The sequence below is a fragment of the Penicillium cosmopolitanum genome, assembly GCF_028827165.1.
Source record: "Penicillium cosmopolitanum strain IBT 29677 chromosome Unknown utg000006l:49.0-5199605.0:1.0-5204138.0, whole genome shotgun sequence".
Taxonomy (NCBI): domain Eukaryota; kingdom Fungi; phylum Ascomycota; class Eurotiomycetes; order Eurotiales; family Aspergillaceae; genus Penicillium; species Penicillium cosmopolitanum.
Window position 1 is genome coordinate 1,179,583 of NW_026622676.1, and position 25,964 is coordinate 1,205,546.

General features: G+C 51.0%; 12 protein-coding genes across 12 annotated transcripts; 6 read left to right on the forward strand and 6 right to left on the reverse strand.

Moving 5' to 3' along the window:
- Positions 1-758: 758 nt before the first annotated feature.
- Positions 759-2,644, reverse strand: N7509_004982 (OTU family ubiquitin thioesterase; the record flags this gene model as incomplete). The annotated part of the gene is made up of 7 exons (XM_056629619.1): positions 759-840; positions 917-1,402; positions 1,465-1,736; positions 1,793-2,058; positions 2,113-2,176; positions 2,250-2,336; positions 2,402-2,644. 7 exons carry the CDS (start codon positions 2,642-2,644, stop codon positions 759-761), a joined length of 1,500 nt encoding a protein of 499 aa, XP_056488921.1.
- Positions 2,645-5,149: 2,505 nt separating this feature from the next.
- N7509_004983 (uncharacterized protein) lies at positions 5,150-5,332 on the forward strand (the record flags this gene model as incomplete). Its single annotated transcript, XM_056629620.1, has 1 exon — positions 5,150-5,332. One exon carries the CDS (start codon positions 5,150-5,152, stop codon positions 5,330-5,332), a length of 183 nt encoding a protein of 60 aa, XP_056488922.1.
- Positions 5,333-6,746: 1,414 nt separating this feature from the next.
- On the reverse strand, positions 6,747-8,334 carry N7509_004984 (uncharacterized protein; the record flags this gene model as incomplete). The annotated part of the gene is made up of 3 exons (XM_056629621.1): positions 6,747-8,022; positions 8,080-8,238; positions 8,291-8,334. The coding sequence occupies 3 exons, from the start codon at positions 8,332-8,334 to the stop codon at positions 6,747-6,749; spliced, it is 1,479 nt and encodes a 492-aa protein (XP_056488923.1).
- A 770-nt stretch (positions 8,335-9,104) lies between these two features.
- Positions 9,105-10,243, forward strand: rho3 (Rho family GTPase RHO3; the record flags this gene model as incomplete). The annotated part of the gene is made up of 5 exons (XM_056629622.1): positions 9,105-9,154; positions 9,222-9,272; positions 9,619-9,778; positions 9,853-10,054; positions 10,125-10,243. 5 exons carry the CDS (start codon positions 9,105-9,107, stop codon positions 10,241-10,243), a joined length of 582 nt encoding a protein of 193 aa, XP_056488924.1.
- A 566-nt stretch (positions 10,244-10,809) lies between these two features.
- Positions 10,810-11,736, reverse strand: N7509_004986 (lipoyl(octanoyl) transferase LIP2; the record flags this gene model as incomplete). Its single annotated transcript, XM_056629623.1, has 1 exon — positions 10,810-11,736. The coding sequence occupies one exon, from the start codon at positions 11,734-11,736 to the stop codon at positions 10,810-10,812; it is 927 nt and encodes a 308-aa protein (XP_056488925.1).
- Positions 11,737-12,508: 772 nt separating this feature from the next.
- N7509_004987 (pyridoxamine 5'-phosphate oxidase family protein) lies at positions 12,509-13,291 on the reverse strand (the record flags this gene model as incomplete). Its single annotated transcript, XM_056629624.1, has 3 exons — positions 12,509-12,745; positions 12,859-13,107; positions 13,175-13,291. The coding sequence occupies 3 exons, from the start codon at positions 13,289-13,291 to the stop codon at positions 12,509-12,511; spliced, it is 603 nt and encodes a 200-aa protein (XP_056488926.1).
- A 1,132-nt stretch (positions 13,292-14,423) lies between these two features.
- N7509_004988 (NIPSNAP family protein) lies at positions 14,424-15,651 on the forward strand (the record flags this gene model as incomplete). Its single annotated transcript, XM_056629625.1, has 2 exons — positions 14,424-15,075; positions 15,167-15,651. 2 exons carry the CDS (start codon positions 14,424-14,426, stop codon positions 15,649-15,651), a joined length of 1,137 nt encoding a protein of 378 aa, XP_056488927.1.
- Positions 15,652-16,770: 1,119 nt separating this feature from the next.
- On the forward strand, positions 16,771-18,701 carry N7509_004989 (aminoalcoholphosphotransferase; the record flags this gene model as incomplete). Its single annotated transcript, XM_056629626.1, has 7 exons — positions 16,771-16,910; positions 17,213-17,222; positions 17,334-17,491; positions 17,551-17,597; positions 17,668-17,763; positions 17,826-18,490; positions 18,561-18,701. 7 exons carry the CDS (start codon positions 16,771-16,773, stop codon positions 18,699-18,701), a joined length of 1,257 nt encoding a protein of 418 aa, XP_056488928.1.
- A 623-nt stretch (positions 18,702-19,324) lies between these two features.
- Positions 19,325-19,990, forward strand: N7509_004990 (40S ribosomal protein eS27; the record flags this gene model as incomplete). The annotated part of the gene is made up of 3 exons (XM_056629627.1): positions 19,325-19,327; positions 19,478-19,540; positions 19,808-19,990. The coding sequence occupies 3 exons, from the start codon at positions 19,325-19,327 to the stop codon at positions 19,988-19,990; spliced, it is 249 nt and encodes an 82-aa protein (XP_056488929.1).
- A 1,964-nt stretch (positions 19,991-21,954) lies between these two features.
- On the reverse strand, positions 21,955-22,465 carry N7509_004991 (uncharacterized protein; the record flags this gene model as incomplete). Its single annotated transcript, XM_056629628.1, has 2 exons — positions 21,955-22,267; positions 22,416-22,465. The coding sequence occupies 2 exons, from the start codon at positions 22,463-22,465 to the stop codon at positions 21,955-21,957; spliced, it is 363 nt and encodes a 120-aa protein (XP_056488930.1).
- A 262-nt stretch (positions 22,466-22,727) lies between these two features.
- N7509_004992 (alpha/beta hydrolase) lies at positions 22,728-23,585 on the forward strand (the record flags this gene model as incomplete). Its single annotated transcript, XM_056629629.1, has 1 exon — positions 22,728-23,585. One exon carries the CDS (start codon positions 22,728-22,730, stop codon positions 23,583-23,585), a length of 858 nt encoding a protein of 285 aa, XP_056488931.1.
- A 274-nt stretch (positions 23,586-23,859) lies between these two features.
- On the reverse strand, positions 23,860-25,572 carry N7509_004993 (proteasome regulatory particle lid subunit RPN5; the record flags this gene model as incomplete). The annotated part of the gene is made up of 5 exons (XM_056629630.1): positions 23,860-24,462; positions 24,525-25,013; positions 25,072-25,308; positions 25,371-25,427; positions 25,492-25,572. 5 exons carry the CDS (start codon positions 25,570-25,572, stop codon positions 23,860-23,862), a joined length of 1,467 nt encoding a protein of 488 aa, XP_056488932.1.
- Between the last annotated feature and the right edge of the window lie 392 nt (positions 25,573-25,964).

Below are 25,964 nucleotides of genomic sequence, written 5' to 3' on the forward strand. Positions count from 1 at the left end.
TTATTTAGGATTGTACTTTGGTGAATATAGACGTTTTAGAACTAGAGAGTTGGAAGCTTGGTGATGTCATTGGAAAGGATCTTATAGAGTAGAAGTGCACCTGGAAGTAAAGTATGAAGTGGAAAGAAGTAGAAGTAGATGAAAATAAAGTGTACCCGAGCCCTCGCCTCGCCTCGCCTCGCCTCGCCTCGCCCAACCTAGCCTAACATAAACCCATACCTATGAAAAGAAAAAGAGGGCAAGAGAAAAAAAAATAGAAAAAATGATGTGATGAAAATCATGGGCAGGGGGACAATTTGCAGAAAAGCGCAGATCAAACGCTCGGCCCATGCATGCAACGCGCTGCACCCACGCTAAGAAAACAAATCCACGGAAGGGGGGGATGGGAGATGGGAGGAAAGACAAAAGCGGGATAAGATGAGCATCAATGACAATTCATATCATATGGTTTCATTTTTCATTAGCCAGGAACCGCGCGCGAACCCCGAAGATCTCGTTCCGAAGAGAAGCAGAAAAAATATCCGGAAATTAGGATGCGAGAGAGAGAGAGAGAGAGGCAGAGGAAGAGAGAGAGCGCGTCGAGGAAAGGATGTTGGTAAAGAATGGGAACGGAGATAGAAAAAAGAAAAGAGAAAGAGAAACTCGCTAAATCGCAGTTTCTTCGAACACGCACACACCCACCACTGACAGCACGTACGAAGAGGGGCGATAGAGACGATAGAGACGATAGGATTGAGAAAGAGTCAGGCTTCAGCATTCTAGGATCTGCGAGAATCGCTCGGTTTCCAATGGATAGGCTCGAAGTCTTGATTTTGGAAATGCGCTTGGTTATACGGTGAACTGTGACTAGTCAATTAATGAACATGGTGTTATGGAGACATGATTGAAGCACAATCGCGTGGGAAAGATAACTCACTTCTTAAATGGAGTTGTAACTGGAAGCGAACGGCTCAAATTCGGCTTCATGACGAGCGGGTTCAAGCGAATTTGCGGACCGTCCGATGAGCGGCTGGGTAGGGTGGTCATAGGCGGAGGCGCAGCAGAAGGCATAACCTGAGGTGGGGGCGAAGCAACAGGTATAGAAGGAATGGAGGCATGGCTCTGTGGGTGGTTGGGCACATGGCTTTGCATGGGCGACTGATATATTTCCTGGGGTGGAGACATTCGGAAGGGGCTGGCTGGGGTTGGAGAGACTGACGGCGCCATGGGTGACATTGGTGTGCCCATGCCGAAGCCCGGATCCGCCATCAGGTTTGGGATGGACATCAGGTGGGAGCTGACGTCGAAGTTGAGAGCTCCTTGGTCCCAGGCTTCGAGGTTAGAAGTCATATCGTATTGGAGGTTGACCATGGGTGTCATATTCACAGTAGGTTCGGCTCGGTAGAGGATGTCATAATGGCCACTGTGGCTGTCAGAGAAAGGAGGTCTAATAAAGATGGGGGCGGAGGTAGGCGAGATACTCACGGACGATACAGCAGGCGGATGGTTGCATGAATGGGACACTTGTCAGAGATTTGGTGAGGCGTCACATGTTCGCCTTCGCTTCTGTCGAGATATAGGATCTCGACACCGAATTGGGATGGATTGATAACGCCGTCGACCAGAGCTTGCAGACCAACTTCATCGATCTCGCTTCGTACTGGTTCAATTCGGGTACCGCAATATTGGTCTAACGGCATGGTCAGATACGCTTGGTATCGGTCGGGGTTTAATTTCATCCAGGCACTGGTCAAGAGCTAAGAGACGTTAGCTTTCAAAAGATAAAGTCACTTCGCTACTGGGAAAGACATACTCGGAAGTGGGTAATGACCGCGTTTGAGCTGTACTCCTCATTAAAGGCATTGATGAGAAAAGACTCGTCCCGATCGCCATTTTGGATCGCCTGGGCGGTTTGCGCGAAAATTTCCTCTGTAGCATCGGCGAAGATCTCGTACAAATGTTCTTGGTGGCCAACCTGGTCCAGGTAGGAGTTGAGTGTTTTGAATCGAATGAGTTCCTCTTGCAAGCGGATTGGGTCACGGTTGTTAAACATGGTTTCGAAATAGCCAAATGCCACCGCTAATAAATGATCAGAATATTGCTTTCTCTCCCGGGTGAATAGGGACTACATACCTCGCCAACCACAGTTCCCGTCACCCTTCATGATGCGGGTGGTGGGATGTGTCACTGCAAGATCCTGATTCGGTGGTTAGCATTTACTGGAACGAAGAGACTACCCATGGCAAGAGCGACAGTTGTAAAAAACTTACATTCGTCTTTGCTGCGAGGGTTGGGTCCGCATTGGCATAGTCCAATGCAATGGTATGACTAGATTGCTTGGTCGAGACCAAGGGTCCCTGAGGAGAGAAGATCAATTAGCCCCCCCTTGTATCTCTGTGTATTCGGGCAATCGGACTCTTACTTGGACATCTGGTTCAAACTCATTCGAGAGTTTCTGGAAACGTTCCATCTCGGCTTGAGAGAGAGCATTCATGTTGGTGGAGGAACTCATGTTGGAAGAAGCACACGGGGCCAAGGCGGCTGATATTGAGAATCCTAGAGGAGGCAGAAAAGAAGGCGCGTCCCGGTAATAAGTGTGAAACCGCTGTTTGTCCGGGAAAGGATGGTGAGGACCGAAATGACTCCAGGGTTTAGATAAGGACATCGCATACGACAGAGAGAATATAGAGAAAAGGTTTGCGTTTTTGGGAGTAAACGGTAAAAAAAGAGAAGTCCTTTTGGCTTGTTTTTCCGATGTCCAGGGAGACGGGTTCGGTTTAGTCCAGTTCAAATTTTATCTGTGGAGGGTAGATTAGAACAAACTACTCGAATGAAAAAAAGAGAATGAAAAAACACAAGGTGGATTTCGGATAGAAATAGAGATAGTGACGCACTCGAAGGGAAATGACATCTCCCTAGGAGGGCTTGTTTCCTTTGGGGCTGCACGGCTGTGCGTGTGTTTGAGGGGCGTTGTACGACCCTGCGGGACTGCAGAGAGCCCGGCAATTTGGGCGGAACTAAATGATCATCGTCTCAGCATGAAAGATCAGACGCACAAAAGTGTTCAAGAGTGGTATAGTGTCATATCGCATGTAAATTCCAAGAGTGCATGAACATCAAGCTGACGAGAACTGAGGAAGCTAGGCGGGTCTGGGCGGACCACCGGTGCGGCGACCATGCACCCAGAAGATGGGAAAGATGGTGTGCAGACCTCCTCAGGGAACTGGGCAGAGAGGTCCCGATTGGACCGGAGTCACGATTAAAGAGGGTTTTGTGATGAGAAAGCCAGACGCCACGAAGGAGAAAGGGCCGGCACAGTTTCAAGGCTGAAGCATCACGTTGACAAAAGGGTACGCGTATGATGTCAGCGCAGGGCTCTGGAGGGCAACACTGACACACAGGGCACCTGCACCTGGTAGCGTCTGGATGGTGGCCTCACATCATTACTGTTGGCTCCCAGATCGGCCGCAGGAAGAGGGAAGTGGGGGGGAGTGGAGGGGAGGGGGATATAGTTGATGTTGATGAGTGGAGGCGGGAATATCAACCGTCCATGTTCAACCTCCGTCAGGGCGGACGAACCACATCAACAGAGCCTAGGTAATTTGGGGGGTCCACTCCGGGGGTACGAGGATTCCCAGAAGAAGGCCGATGGGATTGCCGAGGGGGCGGAGAACAATTCCGGATCATCCAGGCAGTTTCTCAGGCAGCGACAGCGGCAGCGACAGTGACACTCACAGTCACACTGCTAGCAGGAGGCAGCAAGGAGACACCAGAAAGGGAAAGCAACTGGGCAAAAAGGAGGGAGGGGAAGGAGGGGGGGGGAAAAGGTAGACCTACATCTGGTTGGACGTTGGAGATTTGCGACAACACAATCATCAACACGTGGATGAGATAATCATGGAGAGGGTAGAGGAGGATGGCAGGGATGGTGGTGATGGTGATGGTGATGGTGATGGGAGTGGTAGAGGTGAGTGGAGAGAGAGAGAGAGAGAGAGAGGGAAGGTTCAGGTTGTTGTTCAGTGGAAGAAGAGGGGGGGAAAGTGATTAATGGTCAAATCCACCCTTCAATCTTGAATTTTGGAAGAAAAGAGGAAGGCACTCCCCCAGAATTATTATGTTAAAAAATAAAAAGGAAAAGAAAAAGAAAAAGAAGAAAAAAAGTGAGCTAGACGATAAGCTCCCCAGGAGAGAGAGGAGAGAGGGGGGGAAATGCAGGAAGAAAACCCACGCCCCGCCGATGTGTGAAGATGCGGATCGAGTGCCAACGCAGAGAAGAGCAAAGAGCAAACAAGAGTAATTTAATTACATTACACTGTGTATCTGAGTGTCCACTGCCCACTGTATCCTATACTTTACAGAAGTACTTCTAGGTCGCGTCTAGTCAAGCGCGTTCTTTTTCTCATCTTAAATCTCGATCAACAATCAAGTTTTTGATGGTAGCTTAAGGTCGCGGACTTTACCCGGAAAAGCGGGGAGGGTTCCAGAGTTGAAGCTCAACCTTGTATACTTCCATTGTATACTACTAGTATACTATGTACACTATGTATACTACTGTATACTACTGGTAAGGACTCCAATTCCAATCTGTTTGACCGCCTGATTCGATTCGATTCGTATGTCTCCTCCGCTCTGCAACCGACTGGTCCACGATCTTTCTCGTTTGTCTTTTCCTTGTCGACTGCTGCTGCTGCCACTGGCACTGCGACAGCTTCTGGACGGGCTCCTGCTACACGCACTGCACATTACCTACTGCCTACTGCCTACAGAGTACGAATACTCGTACCCAGATCTCTCTCTTTTTTATTTGCTTTTTCCATCGCCCTCCCAATCTGAAACCCAACCACTAACAAGCGACACGAAGCGCAGCGTGAGATTCAGGGCTGAACTGGTGACTGGTGACCCCCCGGGAAAAAAAAAATCGAGCTATCCCCCAAAGGCCCCAAAGCCCCCATAAACATGAATCATACCAGTTCTCCCCTCAAGCTCAATAAACTTCTCGCTGAGTTTCCCCCGTCACCCGACTCCACCGCGGCCAATGATAGGCCGAGAGGAGGGGAGAGGAGAGGTTTCGAATTGGGGATCGTAATCCCGCCTAGGGACGTGCGGTCAGTTTGGCCCCAGCAGCAGAAGCACAAGCACAAGCCTAAACAGAAGGACAGGCACCGGCACCATGGGAGCATGGGGGGGCATGGGCGGAGCAGGAGCAGGGGCTCTGGCATTGACCATTGGCATTAGCACCAGCTTGGTGATTGCTGGAATGTCAGTTGTTGGTTGGGGGTGGTTTGGTTATTCGCCCTCTGTTAAGATCATGGGTTCTGCGATCTGGGCCCTTGAAGTCTGTCTAGCGCACTGATCGCCAGCGCAAATGTGTGTCTCCTCCCTACCCCCCCTCATGTGCTCGGTGTTTGAAATTGACTCTGGTTCAAACCAGAGCCCGAGTCACATCATATTGCATATCCGTAGACTTCCATTCCCATCGTGAGAAATGGATTGCGAGAAATCGTCAAATCGAAAGAGAAAAAAAATGTACGGGGTACGAGGATGGAATATCGTATCGTACGGAGTACAAGGTGCGTGCGGATCCGCCGTCACCCCCACTGGATGGTATCATCGGGCTACTAGCTCCAGCTCTGACTCCGGGCTCCTGGTTCCATTCCCTCGGTCGATGCTGGATGATGTCTGTGTGTGCTGTGCTGTACTGTGTTGTGCTGCGTTGTCGATAAGCCGTTCACATGCTGTGTCTTCTGGTGGGTTCTTTGGGGCACGATGCGCGATACACGATGCATGATGTGATGCGATGCATGCGTGTAGCCGGTATCGCTTCCATTCTGACCCTCTAGTCAATAGGAATCGAGAGAGCTGGTCGGATAAACGGCCATGAAATTCCAGGATCCAAGCCATGGCTGATTGGGCCTCGTGTTGACCCGGCTGTTAGGTTTGTACAAAGGACGGACGAGAAGCATGGAGTATCAGAAGTACCTACTCGTACTAAAGGAATGCCACATGGTGGGACTGGGACCTTTGATGAAGGATTCTAGAAATATCAGTACATCCCTCCCCCAGGATGTCGAGACTCGTCCTCCGTACTTCGGCCTCTGCGTCCACTGGCTGTCCCCTCTCGGTTGGTTCCCGAAGTAAACAAGTACCAACTAGCAGTACCACTAACTAGTCTATACGTGTACGAGTACTTATGTACATCTATCACCCGCCAGTGGACCTACTAATACTTAGTGTAGATGTACAATACTTCGTACCGGGCCCGACGGACACTAGGTATTAACCGGTTAGGGGAGTCACTTTTGGACATTCGGGCACTAAAACCATTGGAATACCATAAATACGCCGTCCTACTGAATGAAAAAAGCTCGTCCAATTCATCTTATCATCAAATTTTAGCGTCTTATGTCAGAGCAACTCTAAATTGCGGGGCTTCGTCGAATTGCTTCCTACGCCTCTTCCCCCGTCCTTTAGACCGCTCCACTTCCACTGTCAGGACCCGTTGCTGTGGCCGCTGCAGCGAAAACTCGGTGTGAGATTGCTATCTCTTTCCCCCCTTTTCCCCCACGTGGATCTCATCCGGCGCCAGGCGGCTCAAGTATACACATCCGCAGGTACCAGGGTACCACGCGCGGACCGTTCGGGTTGTGTTTGTGTTCAAAGGGAGGTACAGATATCATTGGGTCCTGGACTGGACCGGACATCTAGACCTAGTCCAGGACAATCCTACCCCGTGTGGAAAATCTGACAGGTAGGTTTCGACCGCAACTTTATGCCACGGCCAATTTGCCACCAAATCCCTTTCGCTCTCTCCGTTGGCGCGAGCTCATAGCGCGGTAGGAGGCCTCGTCGCCAAAGCCTTGAAACATGGGGCCCGCGCCACCGCCATGGGAGGTGTCGTCGGGTCGGAGACCCTCACCGTTAAGGGTGGTCTGCCAGAGGCTTTTGATCGAGGAACTCCATTCTTCCAGCGCACGGAGACGCTCGGTATCGGTAGGACTTGCCACTGTCACGATTCCGTTCTCCTGGTCGATCTTTGCGTCGAGCTTCTTATCCAAGATGAGGAAGCTTAGGATCTCCAGCACCTCTGGTACGGCGATCTTGATATGCTTGGAGATAAACTGTAGGGAGAAGCGGGTGTATGGGGCGATCAGCTTGAGCACAGCCTTGGTCCGCATGTTGCGGCTGACCTCGTCGATGTTCTCGGCAATGAAGGGGTCGGCCAGCACGTCGGGATGCTGACTGAGAACAGCTTCGTATGCGTGGATATCATCACGCTGAAAGGCGTCCACCAGGTCGGTCATGGCCGATATGCGGGGGTCGTTCTTGTAAGGTTTGGTTTCTTGCGAATCGAATGGGTTGATGTCAGATTTCATTAGCATCGTCGTGAGCACTAGGTATTTTAGGACTTGGATCCGTTGCATGGACCCCGCCTCGTCGTAGTTTCGGAATGATTCGAAGAAGTCGCTTTGCGCTTCCTCCCAGTTCTCTTCGCTCATGTGCATCTTGCCTCCGCATTCCCGGATGATACCCATGATCTTTGGGTGAGGTACGGCCGATCGCACTCGCAGCGCCCGCTGGTATAGGGCCTTGAGGCGTTTATTATTCTTCATCTCAGCGTACATCTGAATCTCGAGTGCAAAGAGTTCGAGCAAGTATGTTCCCTTGCTTGTATCATCTGATCCATCCTCACGCTGGCACGCCCGATGCAGATCTCGGACCTTCTTGCTCAGTTGTGAGAATTCCTTGCGCTCCAGCCATAATCGGGCCAATTTAATGTTCGTCTTGAGCCACAGTCGTTCGTTGTTGGTATTCTGGAAGGAGTCGAGGGTCAAGGAGTAGAACTCCTCCATGCACTGGTAAGCCTGGGCGTCATCGGATCCCTTTTCGATATAGTCGAGCATATTATTGATGGATTTCTCGGAGTAATTGCGGGTGACGGCGGACTTGACGTAGGTGAGGAGTTCCCGGTAGTGTTCAACCGCATCGCTGTATCGTCCTAGTTTGAATTCCAACTTGATGGCCTGTTTCAATCCTTTGAAACCCCTGTGAGAGATGTCAGTACAGAGCCGATTCCGTCACTCGTTAAGATTTCTCACGAACCAGTCGCTTTTGTCTTGTTCTAATGCCGGTACGCCTAAGAACTCATCGACCGCCTCTTCCGGGTTATCGACCTTGAGTTGTTTCGCATTGTAGTATTTGTTTTCGATTCCGATATCCCCCGCCTCGTCGTCATCGTCGTCTTCGTATTCAAAATCATAACTGGGAGGAGAAGTGTCAGTTGGGCCAGGAGATCGGGGCGAAGGGGTCTCACTCTTCGTCCCCGGAATCCTGCATGAAATCGTCGTCGTCGGACATTTTGGCGTGAGTAATAAAGTGGAGGATACGATATCGAAAGTGAGGTGTATCACGTATGGGAATCAGGGAGTATCTGAAAGCAGGATAGGGTGGGTGGTGTGGGTGTCGTGGGGGGATGTGGTGGAAGTTGGAGAAGCTTTGAGCTGCGAGGCTCCGGAGTTGTGCTTGTGCTTGTCTTCCCCGCCCCGCCCCGTCAAACTGTCCATAGTAAACAACATGGTTGTCCCCGGTCTTACAATCTATATACTACATTTCTATAATACTCTCTATCACCCATTGACATCTCCTGGAAATACATCAATGGATCACCCCTCTCCCCCTCCCCCCTCTCCCCCTCGTCTCCTGACACGGCAGCAAGTTGCAAATACAACCAGTGTGTCCCCTTGCCCAGCCGCAGAACAATGAGCGCAACCACTACTGCAGCGATCTCGAATGAACCCACCCTGAGAATAGCACTGCCTATACTATACTAGGCATCCGGCGCAGCGCTCCAAGCGAGCAGGTCAGAGTAGAGAGGGCTTTGCAGCCGAGCCGAGTGGACCAGCAGGGGGAAAAGGTACCTTATTCGCCGATCCCCTTTTACTTTCAGGGTGCGATGTCATCGACTCCGGGCAGTGCTGGAATCCTCCCCGATCACCTCCTCCAACCGCATTCCTCGCTCCCCTGTTGCTTGCACTCAAAGAAACATCGCGTGTCTATTGGATTGTTGATCCTACTACCTCTCCTTCGACTTTCCAATCCTCTCCCCGATCCCTTTACCCTGATTCACAATGGAGCTATGCGGCCGTCAGAAGGTTGTCCAGCGCAAGATGGTGCTGCTGTCAGTTTGAACCACCCTGGCAACCCCTCACCTTCGACTCGGGTCCTCTAACTTGCTCTCTTTATAGTGGCGACGGTGCCTGTGGCAAAACTTCGGCCCTGAACGTGTTCACAAGAGGGTGCGCAACTTCCCCATCTCCCATCTCCCAGCCCCCTCACCCCCCTCCCCGAGCTTCCCCTCCGGAGTTAACAGGTGGAGGTGGAGGTGTATACGGGTGTATTGAATGAACGACAGCTAACTCCTTTTCAACATTATAGATTCTTCCCGACGGTCTAGTAAGGTCTACCCCGATCAACTCAATTGTTCTGCTCTGGTCACGAGTACTGACACCAGCACCTGTACTACTACACAGTGAACCGACCGTCTTTGGTACGCGCTTGCCCGAACATTGAAAAGAAAACCACATGTCGCTAATGAATTCAATCTAGAAAACTACGTTCACGGTATGACCCTCGATTTACCAGCGCGCTCTCCACAAACACGGGACTAATGCGCCTACCAGATATCTTCGTCGACAATGTACATATGGAACTTTCGCTTTGGGATACCGCCGGTCAGGAGGAATTCGACCGTTTGCGCGCACTGTCATACGAGGACACGCATGTCCTGATGCTCTGCTTCAGTGTGAGTGCTAGTGAACTTTGGTGGATGGCAATTGAACTGCGCGGCCGTAATAGGATACTGACAACCGGGTGCAGGTCGACAGCCCCGACTCCTTCGAGAACGTCGGGTCCAAGTGGATCGCAGAGATCAATGAGAACTGTCCCGGCGTCCGGGTAGTTCTCACGGCCCTCAAGTGCGATCTGCGCAAGGACGACGAAGAGAACGACAATCCAGGGGCGATCTCTTTCGATCAGGGTCTGGCAAAGGCTAAGGAGATTGGCGCTGTTAAGTACTTGGGTATGCTTTGCTCCAGTCCATCATATCGAAGCCATGGAAATCGCAGAGCATCACTAACACCCTATTCTAGAATGCTCTGCTGTTCAGAACCGCGGCATCAGGGAAAGCTTCTACGAAGCCGCCAAGGTTGCGCTGGATGTTAAGCCTACCGGGTCTAAGGGATCCGGTTCGTCTTGCGTGATCCTCTGATCTAGCATCAACCCCATTTTCCCTCCTCCAGCTTTCCCTCCCCCCCGCCTCCTCCAGGTATACATGCTCATCCATGACAACTTTCGAATGGAAGACCACCCTGTCTTTGTGGTGCGTGAATGAGGCATGCGCTTTATCTTCAGTTCTTAGTGGTTTCATCTCGCGAGATCGACCGCTCCTTCTTTCTCTCCCTGTCTCTTTTTATATGTTCCTTGATTCCCCTTTGCATCGATGTTGACATTTCTCTGACTTGCGACACGCTTATACTTCTTATACCTGACTGGGAATGGCTTGGCACCCGCCCCATCCGGTCTTTTGCATGGCTCCGCCTCTTGTGGAAGCATTTCAGCGAGGTTGGCTCTACTCTTTTCTTATATAGCCAATAATAATACCCTCAACCGAATCGTCTTTAAGTAGTAGTATGGCTAAATCAATTATAATATGTAAAGCGCGGTGATGGATCCATAGACTCCTCGTAAATGATACACTTTTGATGTCAAATAGATTACAGAAGCCGACTCGGAACAAACTCCTAGTACTGCCAGTGTATTTGCCACTGGCACTAGTCAGTAATTGACCTCTCTCAAAAGATCCTCCTCATTAACCATATAAACCTCCTTAATCTTCTCACCCGACGCACCCTCCCCACAAGTAAAATCCGCATTAACCCTACTAACAAACCCCTCCACGAACCCCTGCGCAACCTCATCAACACTCACACCCGTAACACCAACACCCTCGAGACTAGTCGCTTCCTTCCCTTCAAGCCCACACGCAACAATCTGCTTAAAAAACCACATAGGCTCCTCCGTAACATTCAACCCGATGCCAAAACTGCTGATATTTCGCCGTAAGTGGACGCCCACGGCTGTGATTTTTCTCGCCGCGGAATTAGTGCTGCCGCTGCCGCTGCTGTTGCTGTTCTTCGACACCCACACGCCGGGGTCCTCTGTCACGAACCCATTCACGCCGTACCGTTTTAACAGATCAATTACACTGTTCTCTAATACGCGGATGTGACATCTCGGCGTTAGACCGAGTCGTTTCAGATCCAGAATCGTATATGCGACCATTTGGCCCGGTCCATGGTATGTAGTCTGACCACCGCGGAGGGTGGGATGATACTCCGCCCTTGGAGGCTGACCATCCGGACCCAGCGAGAGAATCGAACGAATTGGTTCCAGCGCACTGGGTAGGGAGAGATTCTTGAGATCGGGCGGTTGGCTGCACGTCGTATTTGAAGGTGGGAGGTCGCGGCGGCCGGTTGTGTAGACTGGATTTGGAGAGAAGGTGATGATTGTTGGATCTGGTGGGGGAGGGGTTGCCTTTTTTGCGAGGTCGTTCGCGCATGGCTGGAGGGTTTCTTGGGAGGAGATTGAGCCCGGTGAGGATAGTTTTTTGTGCGTTAGGAAGCGCGTTGTGAGGGCTTGTTGGATTGCGGAGACCCTGGCGAAGGGCGTTGTGCTTGGGAGGTGGAGGTGGGCGAGTCTCATTTTGGTGGTTTGGAGGGCGTCTTCTAGTTGGTTTATTCCATAGGTGTGAGTGCCAGTGGTTTTCAGCTCTGGTTGATTGCTGGCTAGGGTGTGAGGTCTTTTCCGAGGAGTTATGCAGTCAATGGTTGCGGAGAAGCTGGGAGCTCCGGCCTCCGCCCGATAAGATAGTTTTGGCCGGGTGCGATCGGGCCCCGGGAATACCTGGTAGCTCTGTGGAGCTTAAGTGCTGTTAATTAGTATGAGATATGCATACCTACTTGGAGCTCATTGGTCTCAATTGATGGTCTGTGGACTTCAATGTTCAGTACTCGTAGTAATACTAGTACTTCAATTGGGCTGTTCTCTACAGTTTCTCATTCCGGGTGCTACTAGTAGCAAATTATATATTAACTACTAAAGTTCTACCGCACCTGGGCACTTTGGATTCGAATACCCCAGAGTGACCTCGGAGGGCATACAAAGATAGTAATACCAGTACAAACCTTGATAGCTATAAAAATACCGGAGCAATACTGTATATTGATTAAAACAACTTGAAGGCTGTGGCAATGGTATTCGACATGGCCATCCACAGGCTATACTACTACTAATAGGTATTACTAGCATCAAATTGAATGAATAACTTGAAATAGAACCACTTGAAAATGAACCAACATTAAATCGAATTTACAACCTAAACATTGCATCTTATAATTGAAATCTACTAGAAACTTGAAAGTAATCCCAGAATGGCACAGCCATGATTCCGATTCCGATTCCAATCCCGATCCGATTATACACCATTGACGAGACCAGCCTGCTCCTGTTCCCGAGGAAGCAAAACCCAATCCCTCACTCCACCCTTCCAATCAGCAATCCGGCCCTCACGCACTTGCACCGTCACCACACGCACATCGCTATCAATCGACATACTCGGGCGTCTCTGACTGGGATCCCCACGCTGCTGCTGACCAAAGGTAATCTCCTCCTCTTCAAAAGTATTATTTTCCAGATGTCTCTCCTTGCACCACTTCTCTTCGTCAGAGCCAGGTTCCAAGAAACGGGCCTCGCCGCAGATGGTGGTGGAGATGCTGGACAATGCGCTCGTGTTTAGATTGAGGAGTAGACTGGCGAGCGACGAACGGCTCGCTGCGGGTGGGGAGAGCCCTCACGACCATCGGGATTCGGAGCCCGGGTCGGTGGGCGGTGTGAGACCCAGTCGTGGACGAGGAGGGAGAGGCGTGGGTTTGAGAGGAGGTGGTTCGTCTTTCGCGATGCGGGGTTCGTGGTCATGATGATTGTTGGGTACGGGTCGTAGGGGGTTGAGGGGAGATATGTATAGGACATCAGGGAGATGTGAGGGGTGAGGTTATCGCATGTTGCCAGATGAAGCTGAGTAGGATTAGTTCGTGGCCACTATACATGGATACTAGTAGCAGTGGAATTTGGGGGACCGTACGAAGCGGGAGTTCTTCAGGCAGACAACCACCTCGGAAGGGAGGGAATCGGCCTCATGGCGATGGGTAGTAGTGGCCGAAGCCTCATAGGAGAGAGGAGGATTGAGAGAGTCGGTCATGGCGACGGGCTGATTGAACGAGCAGTTAGCTTACTTACTGGCTGAGGTCGGATGGGAAGACTTGGTGGGATGATCGATCGATCTGCCGGGCGGTGAGGGGGGTCTGGACACGGGTATCGACGTCATGGTATCATACACAAACAGTACATACAATGGGTAGCATGGGATGATATAGTATCTATGTATCTACAATCGTATCGGCCATGATTATTCTATATTTTCAAAAATATAAACTCTCCATAGTTAGTCTCATACACACTACAGCTCGAGCTCACACTGGGCTGCCCACATTACCGCAGATAGCCGACCAATGCGACTAGCCTGGTTCCGGCGGTTTCTTAATTGTGGAGTTAAACTGGAGTAAGTACATCGTAAGCATCGTCATGATGGCAAGACTTGCTCCAGCTGCGACGATCATCCGAGGACGGAGTACAGAGAACCGGTAAATCGCCGATGACCGCAAGGGAGTACCTGTAGAGAAGAGTCTAGGCAATGATTACAAGCTACTGAGTACCAGACTACTATATGCACACTCCGTGGTGAATACTGCTAGTCAGCAAGGCATCATTCATCATTGGATAGTTCCATCGCGGGTTTAGGTCAAGCTTACCTTCCCCGCACTCCTCCCATCGCTGGACCTCTCAGACCTCTCCGACCTCTAAAATCCTTTTAATTCGCCTATCACCAGCGTGGAGCTTCTTCAGCGACGCACTACGATAGCGTAATTGCCTCCCCACTTGCATCAGTTTACTTGCTTGTAACCTGGTCTGCCCCCGGATTCCCCTTGGTGCACGCACTCTGGGGAAACATCCTCGCGTGTCCCCCTTCCAGCTTGTCCTCGCACTTCCTCAACCTCCGCTAATCCCTGTCTTCCCCTCTTCTTATTTGATTTCCTCCTGATTCCACTTCTACCTTTCCACCTCTCCTCTCTCCCCCATTACTACTTCTCTTACTCCTCCTCCCACCATCACTTGACACGGTCCTTTCCTTCCCCCTTTACTCCGTGATCGCCACTTCATCCCTTCCTCTACCACCTGTGGACGACTCCAACGTGTCCTTCCTTTGTTTTGATTGTTTGTGAAATTCGTCCCTCCCAACCCACATCCCCCCAATCCGAGCCTGAGCCACAATCATGTTGGCCCCCCGTTTCCTCCGCTCGGCGACATCCCTGGCGCGGCCCTTCAGCTCGTCCGCCGTGGCCTTCCGCCGCGCCCCTTCCATCCGAGACGTGACGTCCAGTTCGGCCGAGGAATTCAATAGGCGGCAGAAAGAGTTCCGCGAGAACCTCGAACAGGCTCGCAAGAGAAAGGAGCAGCAAGAGAGTCAGTCTGTCGAAGCTTCTATTAGTTCTCCCCTTCCCCGTGAGTCTGCTCCCACTGCTCCGCGTGTGAGCAATGCGAGTAGTTTCGATGATCGAATTCATCCTGCTTTTGATGCGGCCGAAGCTCTGGATTACAAGGCACTCGGCTCACTTTCAACACATCGTTTTTTAGGAGATGAACATCAGGCCGACCCCAATAACAAACGTGGGCCGCTGTCCTCGCTCATCTACGGTACCAAGGAAGGTCAGCACTTTGATCAGGATATCGAGCGCTCCTTCTCGCAGGTACTTGCCCGTGGCAAGTACGTTCATTCGATTGTCTTCCACGATGTCAAGCCCGACAAGGTCGACGAGTACGTGGAGTTGGTGGGCGAGTGGTACCCCCGCATGGCTGGCACCGAGGAGAATAGGGTCAACTTGGTGGGCAGCTGGCGAACACAGGTCGGCGATAACGACACCTTCGGTAAATTCCCTACCACCTGGCTCCTTCCTCATATGATTCGATGAGATTGTATTATGTTTTGGCCGTGACTAACTCCGGAGGTTTCAAATAGTCCACATTTGGGAATACCAGCGCTACGAAGGGTATCATGCTTCTCTGCACAATATCTCAGAGCACCCTGAATTCCCCGAGTTTGACCGCAAACTCAAGAGTTTGATCAAGAGCAAAAAGACGTCACTGATGCAGGAGTTCTCATTCTGGCCGACAACCCCTCCACGCCGGTTGGGAGGACTGTTTGAGCTCCGGTCGTACACGCTGCACCCGGGCAACCTTTTGGAATGGGAGACCCACTGGCGTCGGGGACTCACAGCGCGTCGGGAGGTGATGGAAGGCGTGGGCGCGTGGTTCGTCCAGATCGGTGACCTCAACACGGTACACCATCTGTGGCAATATGCCAACTTGGAAGAGCGCAAGATCCGCCGTGAGCAGTCGTGGGGCGTTGAAGGGTGGGCCGAGACAGTCCACAAGACCGTTCCCCTCATCCAGTCGATGCAAAGCCGGATTCTCGTCCCGATGCCGTGGAGCCCTGTCGGTTAAAGGTCCAGAGGTGGAGGAGACAAGCGGGAGCCCAACTCCACCCCGCTTCCACCGCAGAGGCTATTCCGTATCAGTCTGGCTGCAGGAGGCATGTGTTGCAGGCAGAGATGCGTGGATCGTTGAAGGGGGGTTTCTGAAAACCCGCCAGCCCTACTCGTACCCCAGAGAGGGCCAAGTATACTTTTACGCTAGGTAGGTGGATCTTGATCCACCGATTAGTTCTGTATCATGTATCTAGGAATCCTAGGATGGCGCATGCTAGTATTTCCCATTCTCAGTACTAGTTCCAAATTGCAAATCATTTTTGCATCATGACCAGCGCTTCGGGACTCACCGTCCCTGAAACTAACCGATTTGAGGGGCCTCGGGTATTCCCCCACTTCTTGCATGGCCGATCCCTTTCCTGTGATGCTTTTCATTGGCGTCGCTCCGAGGTCATCTCGACACGGCGATGCTGCACGTGGGCCGCGAACTGGTGAATTGGGAAAAGTCACGGAGTACTCGTAAACTCCATAGATTGGTAGGTCTGTCATTCTTGAACCTTGTAGATATGTGAGTAGCAACATGCAACTGTGGAATATTCGTACAGTAGATGTAGATGTAGAAGTAGAAGGTGAACTAGGCAACAGGGTATGTATTCCAAGTATCACCTATGTTGTATGCCCAGCATCACCAGTTGCCACTGAAGAAGCGCGCCGATCTTCCTCGCCAGGACCCATTCTTTTTTTCCCTTTTTCCACCCGGTCTTCGCGCCGTCCCCCAGCGGGGCCCGTTTAATTTGTTTTACCCTTTTCCTTTTCTCTCGAGCGTTGACCCTTTCCACGAGTAACGACTATTTGACCCTTTGTCCTCCCTCTTCTCCTCCTCCGTTCTACAGTCCTACGATCCAGCGACCCTCCCTCCCGAATCAAAAACACCACGTCGCCCTTCCCTTCACGCGCGTCAACACCGCCGAACCGCAACGTCTCCACTCCAACCCCAGCAAATCCATGCGGTGAAAAAAAAAAAACCGGACAAAACAAAACAAAGACCAACAAGCCTACCACAAACGTTACGAGAATCGCAACCCCCAGGATATTTCCTTTCACGGTCGAGACAAGACCAAACACAACATCAAGCATGGTGTACATTCGCCAACACCACCTCCCAAACCTGCGCAACTACCGCTATGCAGGTGTCGACCACTCCCTCGTTAGTCGGTACATTCTAAAGCCGTTCTATAACAAATGCGTGATCGGGTGCTTCCCTATGGGCATGGCGTGAGTTTTTTCAACCCAGCTTGCTTTACTTTGCGTTGCTTTGCTTTGAGCTCTGGCGAGATCTGCGGAGAAGCCCTGGAAGCTTGTCGGCGTGGACAGAAGTTCCATTGGCAAGCTTGGCAGAGCTTCGCGGATGGTTTCTTGCTGGAGTGGAGCTTTCCTTTTGCTATTCTACCTCTTCTATTCCCTGAGTTCTGGGAACTGGGGAAATGGGATGAGATGAGATGAGATGTGCTGCTTTACTATAATTTGCGGAACTGTGACTAACGAGCCTTTCTGGATTTTTCCTTGCGCGCATATAGTCCCAATGCTGTAAGTACGCGCAATGCGATTGATACCCTTTCATAACCCGAGGAGGAGCTGGTGAAGCTTTGGACCCTCGCTGCGCAAATGATATTGGTGCTAACTTATTCCTCTTGGTAGATCACCCTGACTGGTTTCATGTTCGTGGTCATTAATTTCATCACTGTGATGTGGTATAACCCCAATTTGGACCAGGACTGTCCGCCGTGGGTCTATGCCAGTTGTGCGCTGGGTCTGTTTCTGTATCAGACTTTTGATGCTGTCGATGGCATGCAGGCGTAAGTTTTTTTTACCCTCCCCCCGAATCGGACTGGGATGGTTGCTGAACTTTGGATAGACGGAGGACGAAACAGAGTGGTCCCCTTGGAGAGCTTTTCGATCACAGTATGTTGTTCTACGGCGAGCAGAATGGAAGGAAGAACAAGAACAATCTGATCAATCTAACCGAGTCTAGGTGTCGATGCATGCAACACCGGGTTAGGTGTTCTGATCTTCGCAGCCGCGATGAACCTCGGCCAATCCTGGATGACATTCTTGAGTCTATTTGGATGTAAGTATTTACCCACCCAGTCAAAGCTGCGCTGCAGGTAGTCCAGAGTCTAACCCCAGCAGCTACTATGACCTTCTACGTCCAAACCTGGGATGAGTACTATACCCAAGTTCTCACGCTGGGCGTTGTTTCCGGCCCCGTCGAGGGAGTTCTCACCCTCTGCACCGTCTACGCTTTGACAGCCTACATGGGCGGCGGTAGCTTCTGGCACCAGGGCATGCTGGAAACCATTGGCGTTTCCAAGCCAAGCTTCATCACACAGTCCGTATACGACATGCCCTTCACGCAGTGGTACCTGGTGTACGGTGCATTGATGCTCTTCTTCGCCACGGGCTCGAGTATCCTGCACGTTATGCATGTGCGCCGTGAGCGTGGCCAGGACCCCATTGCGCCGCTTTACGGTTTGCTTCCTCTGGTGGCGATCTGGACTCTCGTCCCGGCTTACTTGTACCTGCAACCTGCCATTTTGGAGAACTACACTATTCCGTTCGGCTTGTTTGTCGGTTTGGTTAATGCTTACTCCGTCGGCCGGATGATTGTTGGTCACCTTGTGCAGTCGGGTTTCCCGTATCACAACCCTCTGCTGTACCCGCTCGCTCTGGGTGTGATCGATAGCGCTGGTCCCTTATTGGGTCTCTGGTCGCCCGTGCTGGGTCATGGTGTTAGACCGGTTGCGTTTGTTTTTGTGTGCCTTGGTCTGGCCGTTGGTATTTACGGAAGCTTTGTGGTATGTCCTCCCCCCCCCTTTGTTCTGGGCTGTGATCGATGAGAGCTTCTTGCTGACATCCTTTTCCCAGTTTGACGTCATTACTACCATCTGTGACTATATCGATATCTGGTGCTTGACCATCAAGTATCCTTATGTGGAGGAGACCGAGCGCAAGGACGTCACTGCTTCCAAGGCCGAACTGGAGAGCACATCGAAGAAGGCGCAATAGAGTGGGGTGAGTGGCGAGAGTGTCCGGTTCGTGGGTGATAGAACAGTTCAACCTCGAACCCCACGGACCGAAAGCGAAGCTCAGCGACAAGTGAAGAGGTGTGGGGACGGATCGAGAATGATCGGTAATTTGAGTTGAGTTGAATTGGTTGCTTGGGGAAAGTGAAGGGCCAAATGGAATAATGTGGGCGGGACCTAATGATTTGATTTCAGCCAGTACATAAGTTTGTTATTTTTTCAGCACCGGTAGTTCCGTGTGATAGAATATGAGAGTAATGTGTTATGCGTGAAGTATGGAGTATCGGAGTATGTATAACTAAAGTAAGAAGACATCGAGTGACTGCCTTCCTGATTATTCTGGCAGAACCACGGATAACCTTAGGGACCTTTCATGGGCGGTGAGTCATCCAAGCAACAAGGCGGTGTGATTGGCGGAAGCACCCCCTCGCGCCTGCCCCATTTAGGCAGTCAAGCGAGGGCACAAACCCTAGGAGAACCCGCGGCCGCCCCCCCCCCCCGAGACAAATCCCTTCAAACCCATTCCCGCTACAATCGAATTCGACACACAAGGTCATCGCCATCAGCGCCATTCATCAACCCCCTCGTTGATCATAATCCGTCAAGATGGTAAGCTCTCGCCCTGCTACCGCATCGCCCTTATCCTCCCCTCCCATCCGACTCGACATGAATCACGCACCGTGGCCTACACCAGGCGTCGAAAATACACAACCACAACCTATCGTCAAAAATCTCCCTTGCTGACGACTTATCTTCCAGGTTCTCGCGATCGACCTCCTCAACCCCACGCCTCAGGCTGAGGCCCGCAAGCACAAGCTTAAGGTACGCTCAACACCTCCGAACATCGAATGAAAAGTGGAAGGAAATCAAGAAAGTCTCGAAGTTGTGGTGGTGGATATGGATGTGGACCGGAAGGAAGGTGGACACGAGACCCTTCCCGCATCATCAACCCTTTCGATACATTGAAACCACCGACAACTTGGAGAGCAAGAGGAGGAAATATATCTTATATGATATATGACGATGGATCTTGAATATTGAATCCCAACATGGACCGGAATGCTGACCGGGATCTTTCCCCCCATCTAGACCCTTGTGCCCCAGCCCCGCTCCTTCTTCATGGACGTCAAGTGCCCCGGCTGCTTCACCATCACCACTGTCTTCTCTCACGCCCAGACCGTCGTCATCTGCGCCGGCTGCTCGACCGTCCTGTGCCAGCCCACCGGTGGCAAGGCCCGTCTGACTGAGGGCTGCTCTTTCCGCCGCAAGTAAACGAGACGCGCAAATGAAATTTCTTTTTTATTGTCTTGTTGAAACGCAGAGGAAATAGCATGGAGCAACTTGGGATGAAAATACCACTCTAACCTCTACGGGGTTCGGTTATTAAACGGAGAACCGCCGGCTTTTCAAAATGTCACATACAACAATTACCCTTTTACCCTCTTCTTCCTCTCTCTCTCTCTTATCCCTCTCCTATAATCCGCCTTCTTTTCACGGGATGACACGCCTTTCGTTCTGATTTGATTTGATTTCGATTCCTCCTCCCGACTACGTTTGTCTTCGGTTCGAAAGTTTTGGAGATGGCTGCTAGCTGGGAGGAGGAGGACTTATCGATTTCAGAATGGAAGACGCGCAAAATGATATGATTACGATCCATACCACTTTTTTTATCTTCCCTGAAAACCAAAAAACAATTGAAATGTGACGTTCTGGAACACCCGTCTCTCTTTCGTCAAGTATTTGCTTCCTACATTTTTCACTCTGTTGATGATTTAAAATAATCACACAGCGGCTTTTTCTCTCTTTCTTTTTCGTTTTTGCTTGTTTTCATTGCGATTGATGACAGATAGAAGATGGAATGACTCGCCCTATCTCCCCCCTTATCACAATGGATGGCCACATCCAACCCAAAAAGCATTCGACAATCCACCAAAAAAAAGCAACTTGCAGCATCTAGCTCAGGGAGTTCCGGATATCTGACATAAAAGGCACCATGGCTTTTGCTTGGGCCTATTTTGTTTTTGTCTTTTCTGCTTTCTGTTTTGTTCCTGTACTTGCACCTCATGTAAATGGGTTCTCTGCTCAATTTGAGTTGTTGATACTCGATCTAGAGATCCTCGATCTCTTCTAGATTACGTAGAGTAGGGTAAACCTGTAGATATCGTCCAGAGCGAGGCAGCATCCTGTCGCCTTCATACTATCGGAAGATAAAAAGGTCCCAACTGCACTCTAGCAAATTATTCGTCGGGGGTATCCAACAACCGAAGTGCGTTCTGTGTGTACTCATTAACCCTCCAAGGTAGTATTGCACGAGACTTGAGCTTGAGCTTGAATATTCTGTATAGGGCTGTGCACCCCGGTCTGTACCCCGTACTACGGAATAGTCTCTTTGTTCTACATCCAATCCAATCCAATCCAATCCACCACGCCAAATTCAAGTCCAAGTTCAATCCAGCACCCTCACTGCCATTCCACATTCATCCTACGCATCCATCTACCGCAAATCCAAATCCACCTGCTACTAAACCCAAAGCATATTCGCCTCCCCACCCCACCCCCGTGGACGTGCGTTCCCGTCGTGTTCCCCACTACACGAGGGGGGCTACGTAACAGCGCATTGGCAGCGCGACTACAGCTCCGTGTGTATGTATGATCATCATGCCCAGGAACGGATTGACAATGATGTCATATTTGATGGAGATGGGTCGTGTTTACATTCCCACCATCTTTGAGGGAGCATGGGTTTGGTGGTTGGGGCTATTTTTTTTTACTGTAAATGTATCAGTATATGGGTGTCGAGGATGCATGGTGTATATTGCATATTGGCCTGGAGGAGTTTATTTTATTTTTTTTGAGACGAAGAGAATTGGGATGATCTTAGTTATGAGTATACTAGTAGTAGAGCTACTCGTATGTGATGGTGAGGTCATTGGCAACTTGAATGGTATTGAGATTGGGTATTTTCATATTCATTTTGATTGTGGTCGTACAGCGAAAAATAAAAAGGGGAGTCATATCAATAAAAGAATGAGTTGGATGAAACCAAATGACCGGATATAAAGAAGCGTTAAAAAAGGTCCGAAGAAAAAAGAAGAAGAAAGTTCATAGATCCGTCTCATGTCGTGATGATCGGGATCTTTCCAAAGTAGTAGCTTGCAATATATGACTCGGCGATGGAAGGTATCGTCTCAAGTATAACAAAGCCAACTTGACTTGAAATTGAGCGCCCCGAAGTCTCAAGCGGTAGCGGTAGCAACCAGCTCTTCAGCCTTGGCCTTGACCTCAGGTCCGAAGTTGGGAGGTGCGGACCCGGGGCCACCTCCCATCATGACAGACATTTTACCGCTGGTATCGCTGATGAGAACGTTGGAAAAATTGTTGCGCCCGACCACTTCTGTGACGGCCTCTTTGGCGGCTCCGTCGCCGGCGGCGTACTTGGCGGCGTCGATGGCTTTGAGCTGGTTGTAGGTGTTGCGGATGAAGTCGTAAGTGAAGAAGATGGTTGGGTTGGGGGTTGGGGGCTGGTTGTCTGGGTGGGCTTCGAATGCTCTGTTGTTTTTGATTAATTTTCTTTGCTTCCCAGGTTTCCGTTGTCATTTTACCTGGTGGGTGGTGGTTGGAATGGGTGGAGGGGTGGAGGGGTAAGATTATCATAGCGGAGAGGTAGAGGTAGAGGTAGAGATTGAGAAGAACATACTCAATCAGAGCTTGCATTTTTGCAGCTACTGCTGCGAGGTCGATAGCCATGTTGGGGGATGGTAGTATATTCCAAGGTTGAATGTATCTTGATGAGACAAAGTTGGGCTGAGTGTTTATTAAATGGGGCTAAGGCTAGGGCTCCGAGTCCCAAGCTCCAAGTCCAGACTCCGACTTCCTATCTCTTGCCTGCGCTTTGCGATTTGCGTTTCTCTGTCTGCTGCTCACCCTTCGTTTCCCTTTTTTCTTCTTCTTCTTCTTTTTCATTTCTCTCTCAAAAAAATAGAGACGTCCAATTCCTTACTCGACCACCATGGCACCCAACCCATCCAGCTCAGCGCGCCAACCGCTCAAGCTCCTCATGCTGCACGGCTACACACAATCCGGCTCCCTCTTCCACGCCAAAAGCCGCGCCCTAACAAAACATATCCAAAAAGCCTTCCCCCTACACGAAGTGACCGCCAGCTATCCAACCGCCCCACTACGTCTCCGACCCAGCGACATCCCAGGCTACGAGCCCTCCGACACCGGCATCCCAGACGACGACATCGAAGCATACGGCTGGTGGCGGCGCTCAAACAGCGCCAACCCACCCCTCTACACCGGCATTGAGGAAGGTCTGAGTGCAGTCGCAAAGGTCCTCACCGACGAAGGGCCCTTCGATGGCGTAATCGGGTTCTCGCAGGGTGCCGCGCTGGCGGGAATGGTGGCCGGTCTACTTGAGCCGGGGCGGAAAGAAGTCTTTGCGCAATTCGCGAAGGATGACTCGGAGGGTGCGGCCGGTATGTCTTTCCCCAGCGCCTTTGATGAGGCAACTGGGTTTAGACATCCGCCGTTGAAGTTTGCGCTTTGTTATAGTGGGTTTCGGGCTCCGGGGCCGCGGTATCGTGGCTTTTATGATAATCCTCCTATCCAGACGCCGATTTTGCATGTTTTGGGCTCGTTGGATGCGGTTGTTGATGAGGGGAGGAGTCGCGCTTTGATTGATGCTTGTCAGGGTCAGCCGGAGAAGGAGGGGCTTGTTATTTGGCATCCTGGTGGTCACTTTTTGCCTAGTCAGCGGCCTTATCTGGATGCTGCTGTTCGTTTTATTCGGGAGCAGTTGGAGAAAGGTACTGCTGGTGATAAGGAGGAAGAGGAAGATGTGAATGATATGGATATGCCGTTTTAGAGAATGGTGAATACTGGTACTAGAGTCCTAGTACTAGTAGGTATATAGTATAAACCTTGGAAGGAGATCGGTTGTCGACTAGACTAGATTATACCCAACTTGAATACATTCTCAAGTTCAAGCTCAACTACAACCTTGGAATGGCCGGTCAATCCCCCAAATACTAGTATAGCCTGGTATAGATAGTATATAGATCTTCACAAATAGTGCATAGAAGTCTACCGGCGAATTATTTTACACGGAGGCAAACGTTTCACATCTCATTCAAGTTCACTTAACGGGCCTTGGTCTCCTTGCCACGAGTAGGCAGGATGCGAGCCATCATCTCTTCCTTGGTGATCAAGTGATCAATGCGCTCCAGATGACCAAGCAGGCTCTTCATATCACTGCTCCACTCGTTGAGCACATCATCAGCATCGCGAGGCTTAGCAAAGTTGACTAGCCGGGCAGGTCGGTCGATTTTGGCGTAGATGGTCTTCAATGTAACCAGCTCGCTGATATATTTCTCCGTCTCCTCCTCGGTCAGATCCAGAAGCTGGGTCAAACGGCCCATCTGGATCCGGGTGTAGTACTTGGCGACCACCCGCACATTGTGCTCAATGACTCGCTTCCGCAGGTCTTGCCATCTACGGTTCGCCTGGTTCTCGGATGACTGTTGGGTCTGGGAATCAAACACATCGGTACCGCACAGGTGAGGGCCGAACTGCTCCGCGACCATGGGCCAGCGCATCAGCTCGGGGATAGTGAAGAGTTTGAGCAGTCGGGCCTCCTCGGGAACCTGTGACAGTCGGGAGTCTTGTTGGATGCGGTGCAGAAGGTCTGACTGCTCGTTGTCGTAAGGAGACAGAACAATATAGTAAACAATGCGCGCAAGAGACTGGACTGGCGTTAGCGATTGAACGTACGATCGGCGGCCATACTATAAGAGATGAAACTTACTGCGCGAAGGTGCTCGGGGTTGTTCTCAACCGCCTCAGTGTCCAAGACTTCACGGTAATGCTTGCAAACATCCAGGTACTTGTTGTCGTGGTTGGAGAGAGTGATCTGTTGGTCGTAGAAGCGGAGCTTGAGGTCGGTCACATCGTCATCCACCTCCATTGGGGCTTCATCCGGTCCTCGGGTCAACTCTCGCTCCTCCGCCTGCTTCTTGAGTTTCTCGATCTCCTCGGCGGACTTCTTCGGTTTGCGGTTGAAATAACGCTTGTTGATCTTGCGGATGAGGATCGACGCCTGGGTCCAGTCTCCACGCTCGATACACAAAGAGACTTGCTCCAGGATGAACTCGGTCTTCTCACGTCGGGTCATCGACCCGAAGGTCTCCACCTGAAGCTCGCACAGAGTGTCTGCAGCGGCTTCGAGATCGCCTTGTGACTTCTTGATATTCGAAAGGATGCGGGTAACGCGGGCTCGCTCGACTTCGACGAAGATCTGGGGACGGGAATGTTAGCTCTAGTGCGAAAGTAATTGCGAGCACATCTGTCCTTACCTTTCCTTCGGTCACTGTTCGCAGAGTCTCGATGACGGAGAGCTTGACATCCACATTAGGGGTGTCATCCAGGAACTTCATCACCTGCTGCACCATCCTCGTTGTGGCCTGCTTGAGCTGGGCATGTTTCTTGGAAAGGAGGAGCACTTGGTCGTTGAGAAGGGCCCAGTCGCCGGACTGCTTGCTGATGGTGACAATGGAGATCAGAAGACGGGATGTGGTAGCGAGATCGGAGGCCTATAGAGGGAGAAGCCATGGTCAGTATAGGATGGAGGGTCGAGATGGAGACGAGATCATACCTGTCGGGATTGCTTCTCCAAGGCCAGCAGCTTATCGATCGCACCCTGAACATCGGTCTGGAAGGAAATCATCAGTACAGTTCCTTCCGGCTCCCAAATATCGAATAATCTTTTCTCGCACCTTCGCAAGGGCCTCGGCCTCTGGGATGAGCTTGTCGGCGTCCTTGGTGAAGTCCTTCTCGGGCTTCATCAAGACGGACATGATGGCGGTTGTCTTGGGTGTTCGAAGGGGTCCGGAGCTGACAGTGAAGTCAAAGATCAGTTGGAAACAGATTAACGATGCACCGACAGCGCAATTCGTGGAAGCGAGACAGGAAGATGGCTGATGGTGATGACGGAGCTCCTGGGCGCCCTTTGGCCGCGACCTGTGAGCTCCGCCTCACGTGATGCGGTCAACACTGGCAAGTACACTCCGCCTACATCAGATCAGATCAGTGCACACTGAAACATGCCCAACTGCACATTTCGAAAGTTCCTAGTGATTGGAAAGGTGCTATTTATGCTACGCATTTTCTATTGTTGCTCAATCACAAATCGTATTGCCAGAGATGGAGTTTCCAACCAGCATTTGACAGGCCAACGGGCCTTAAGACG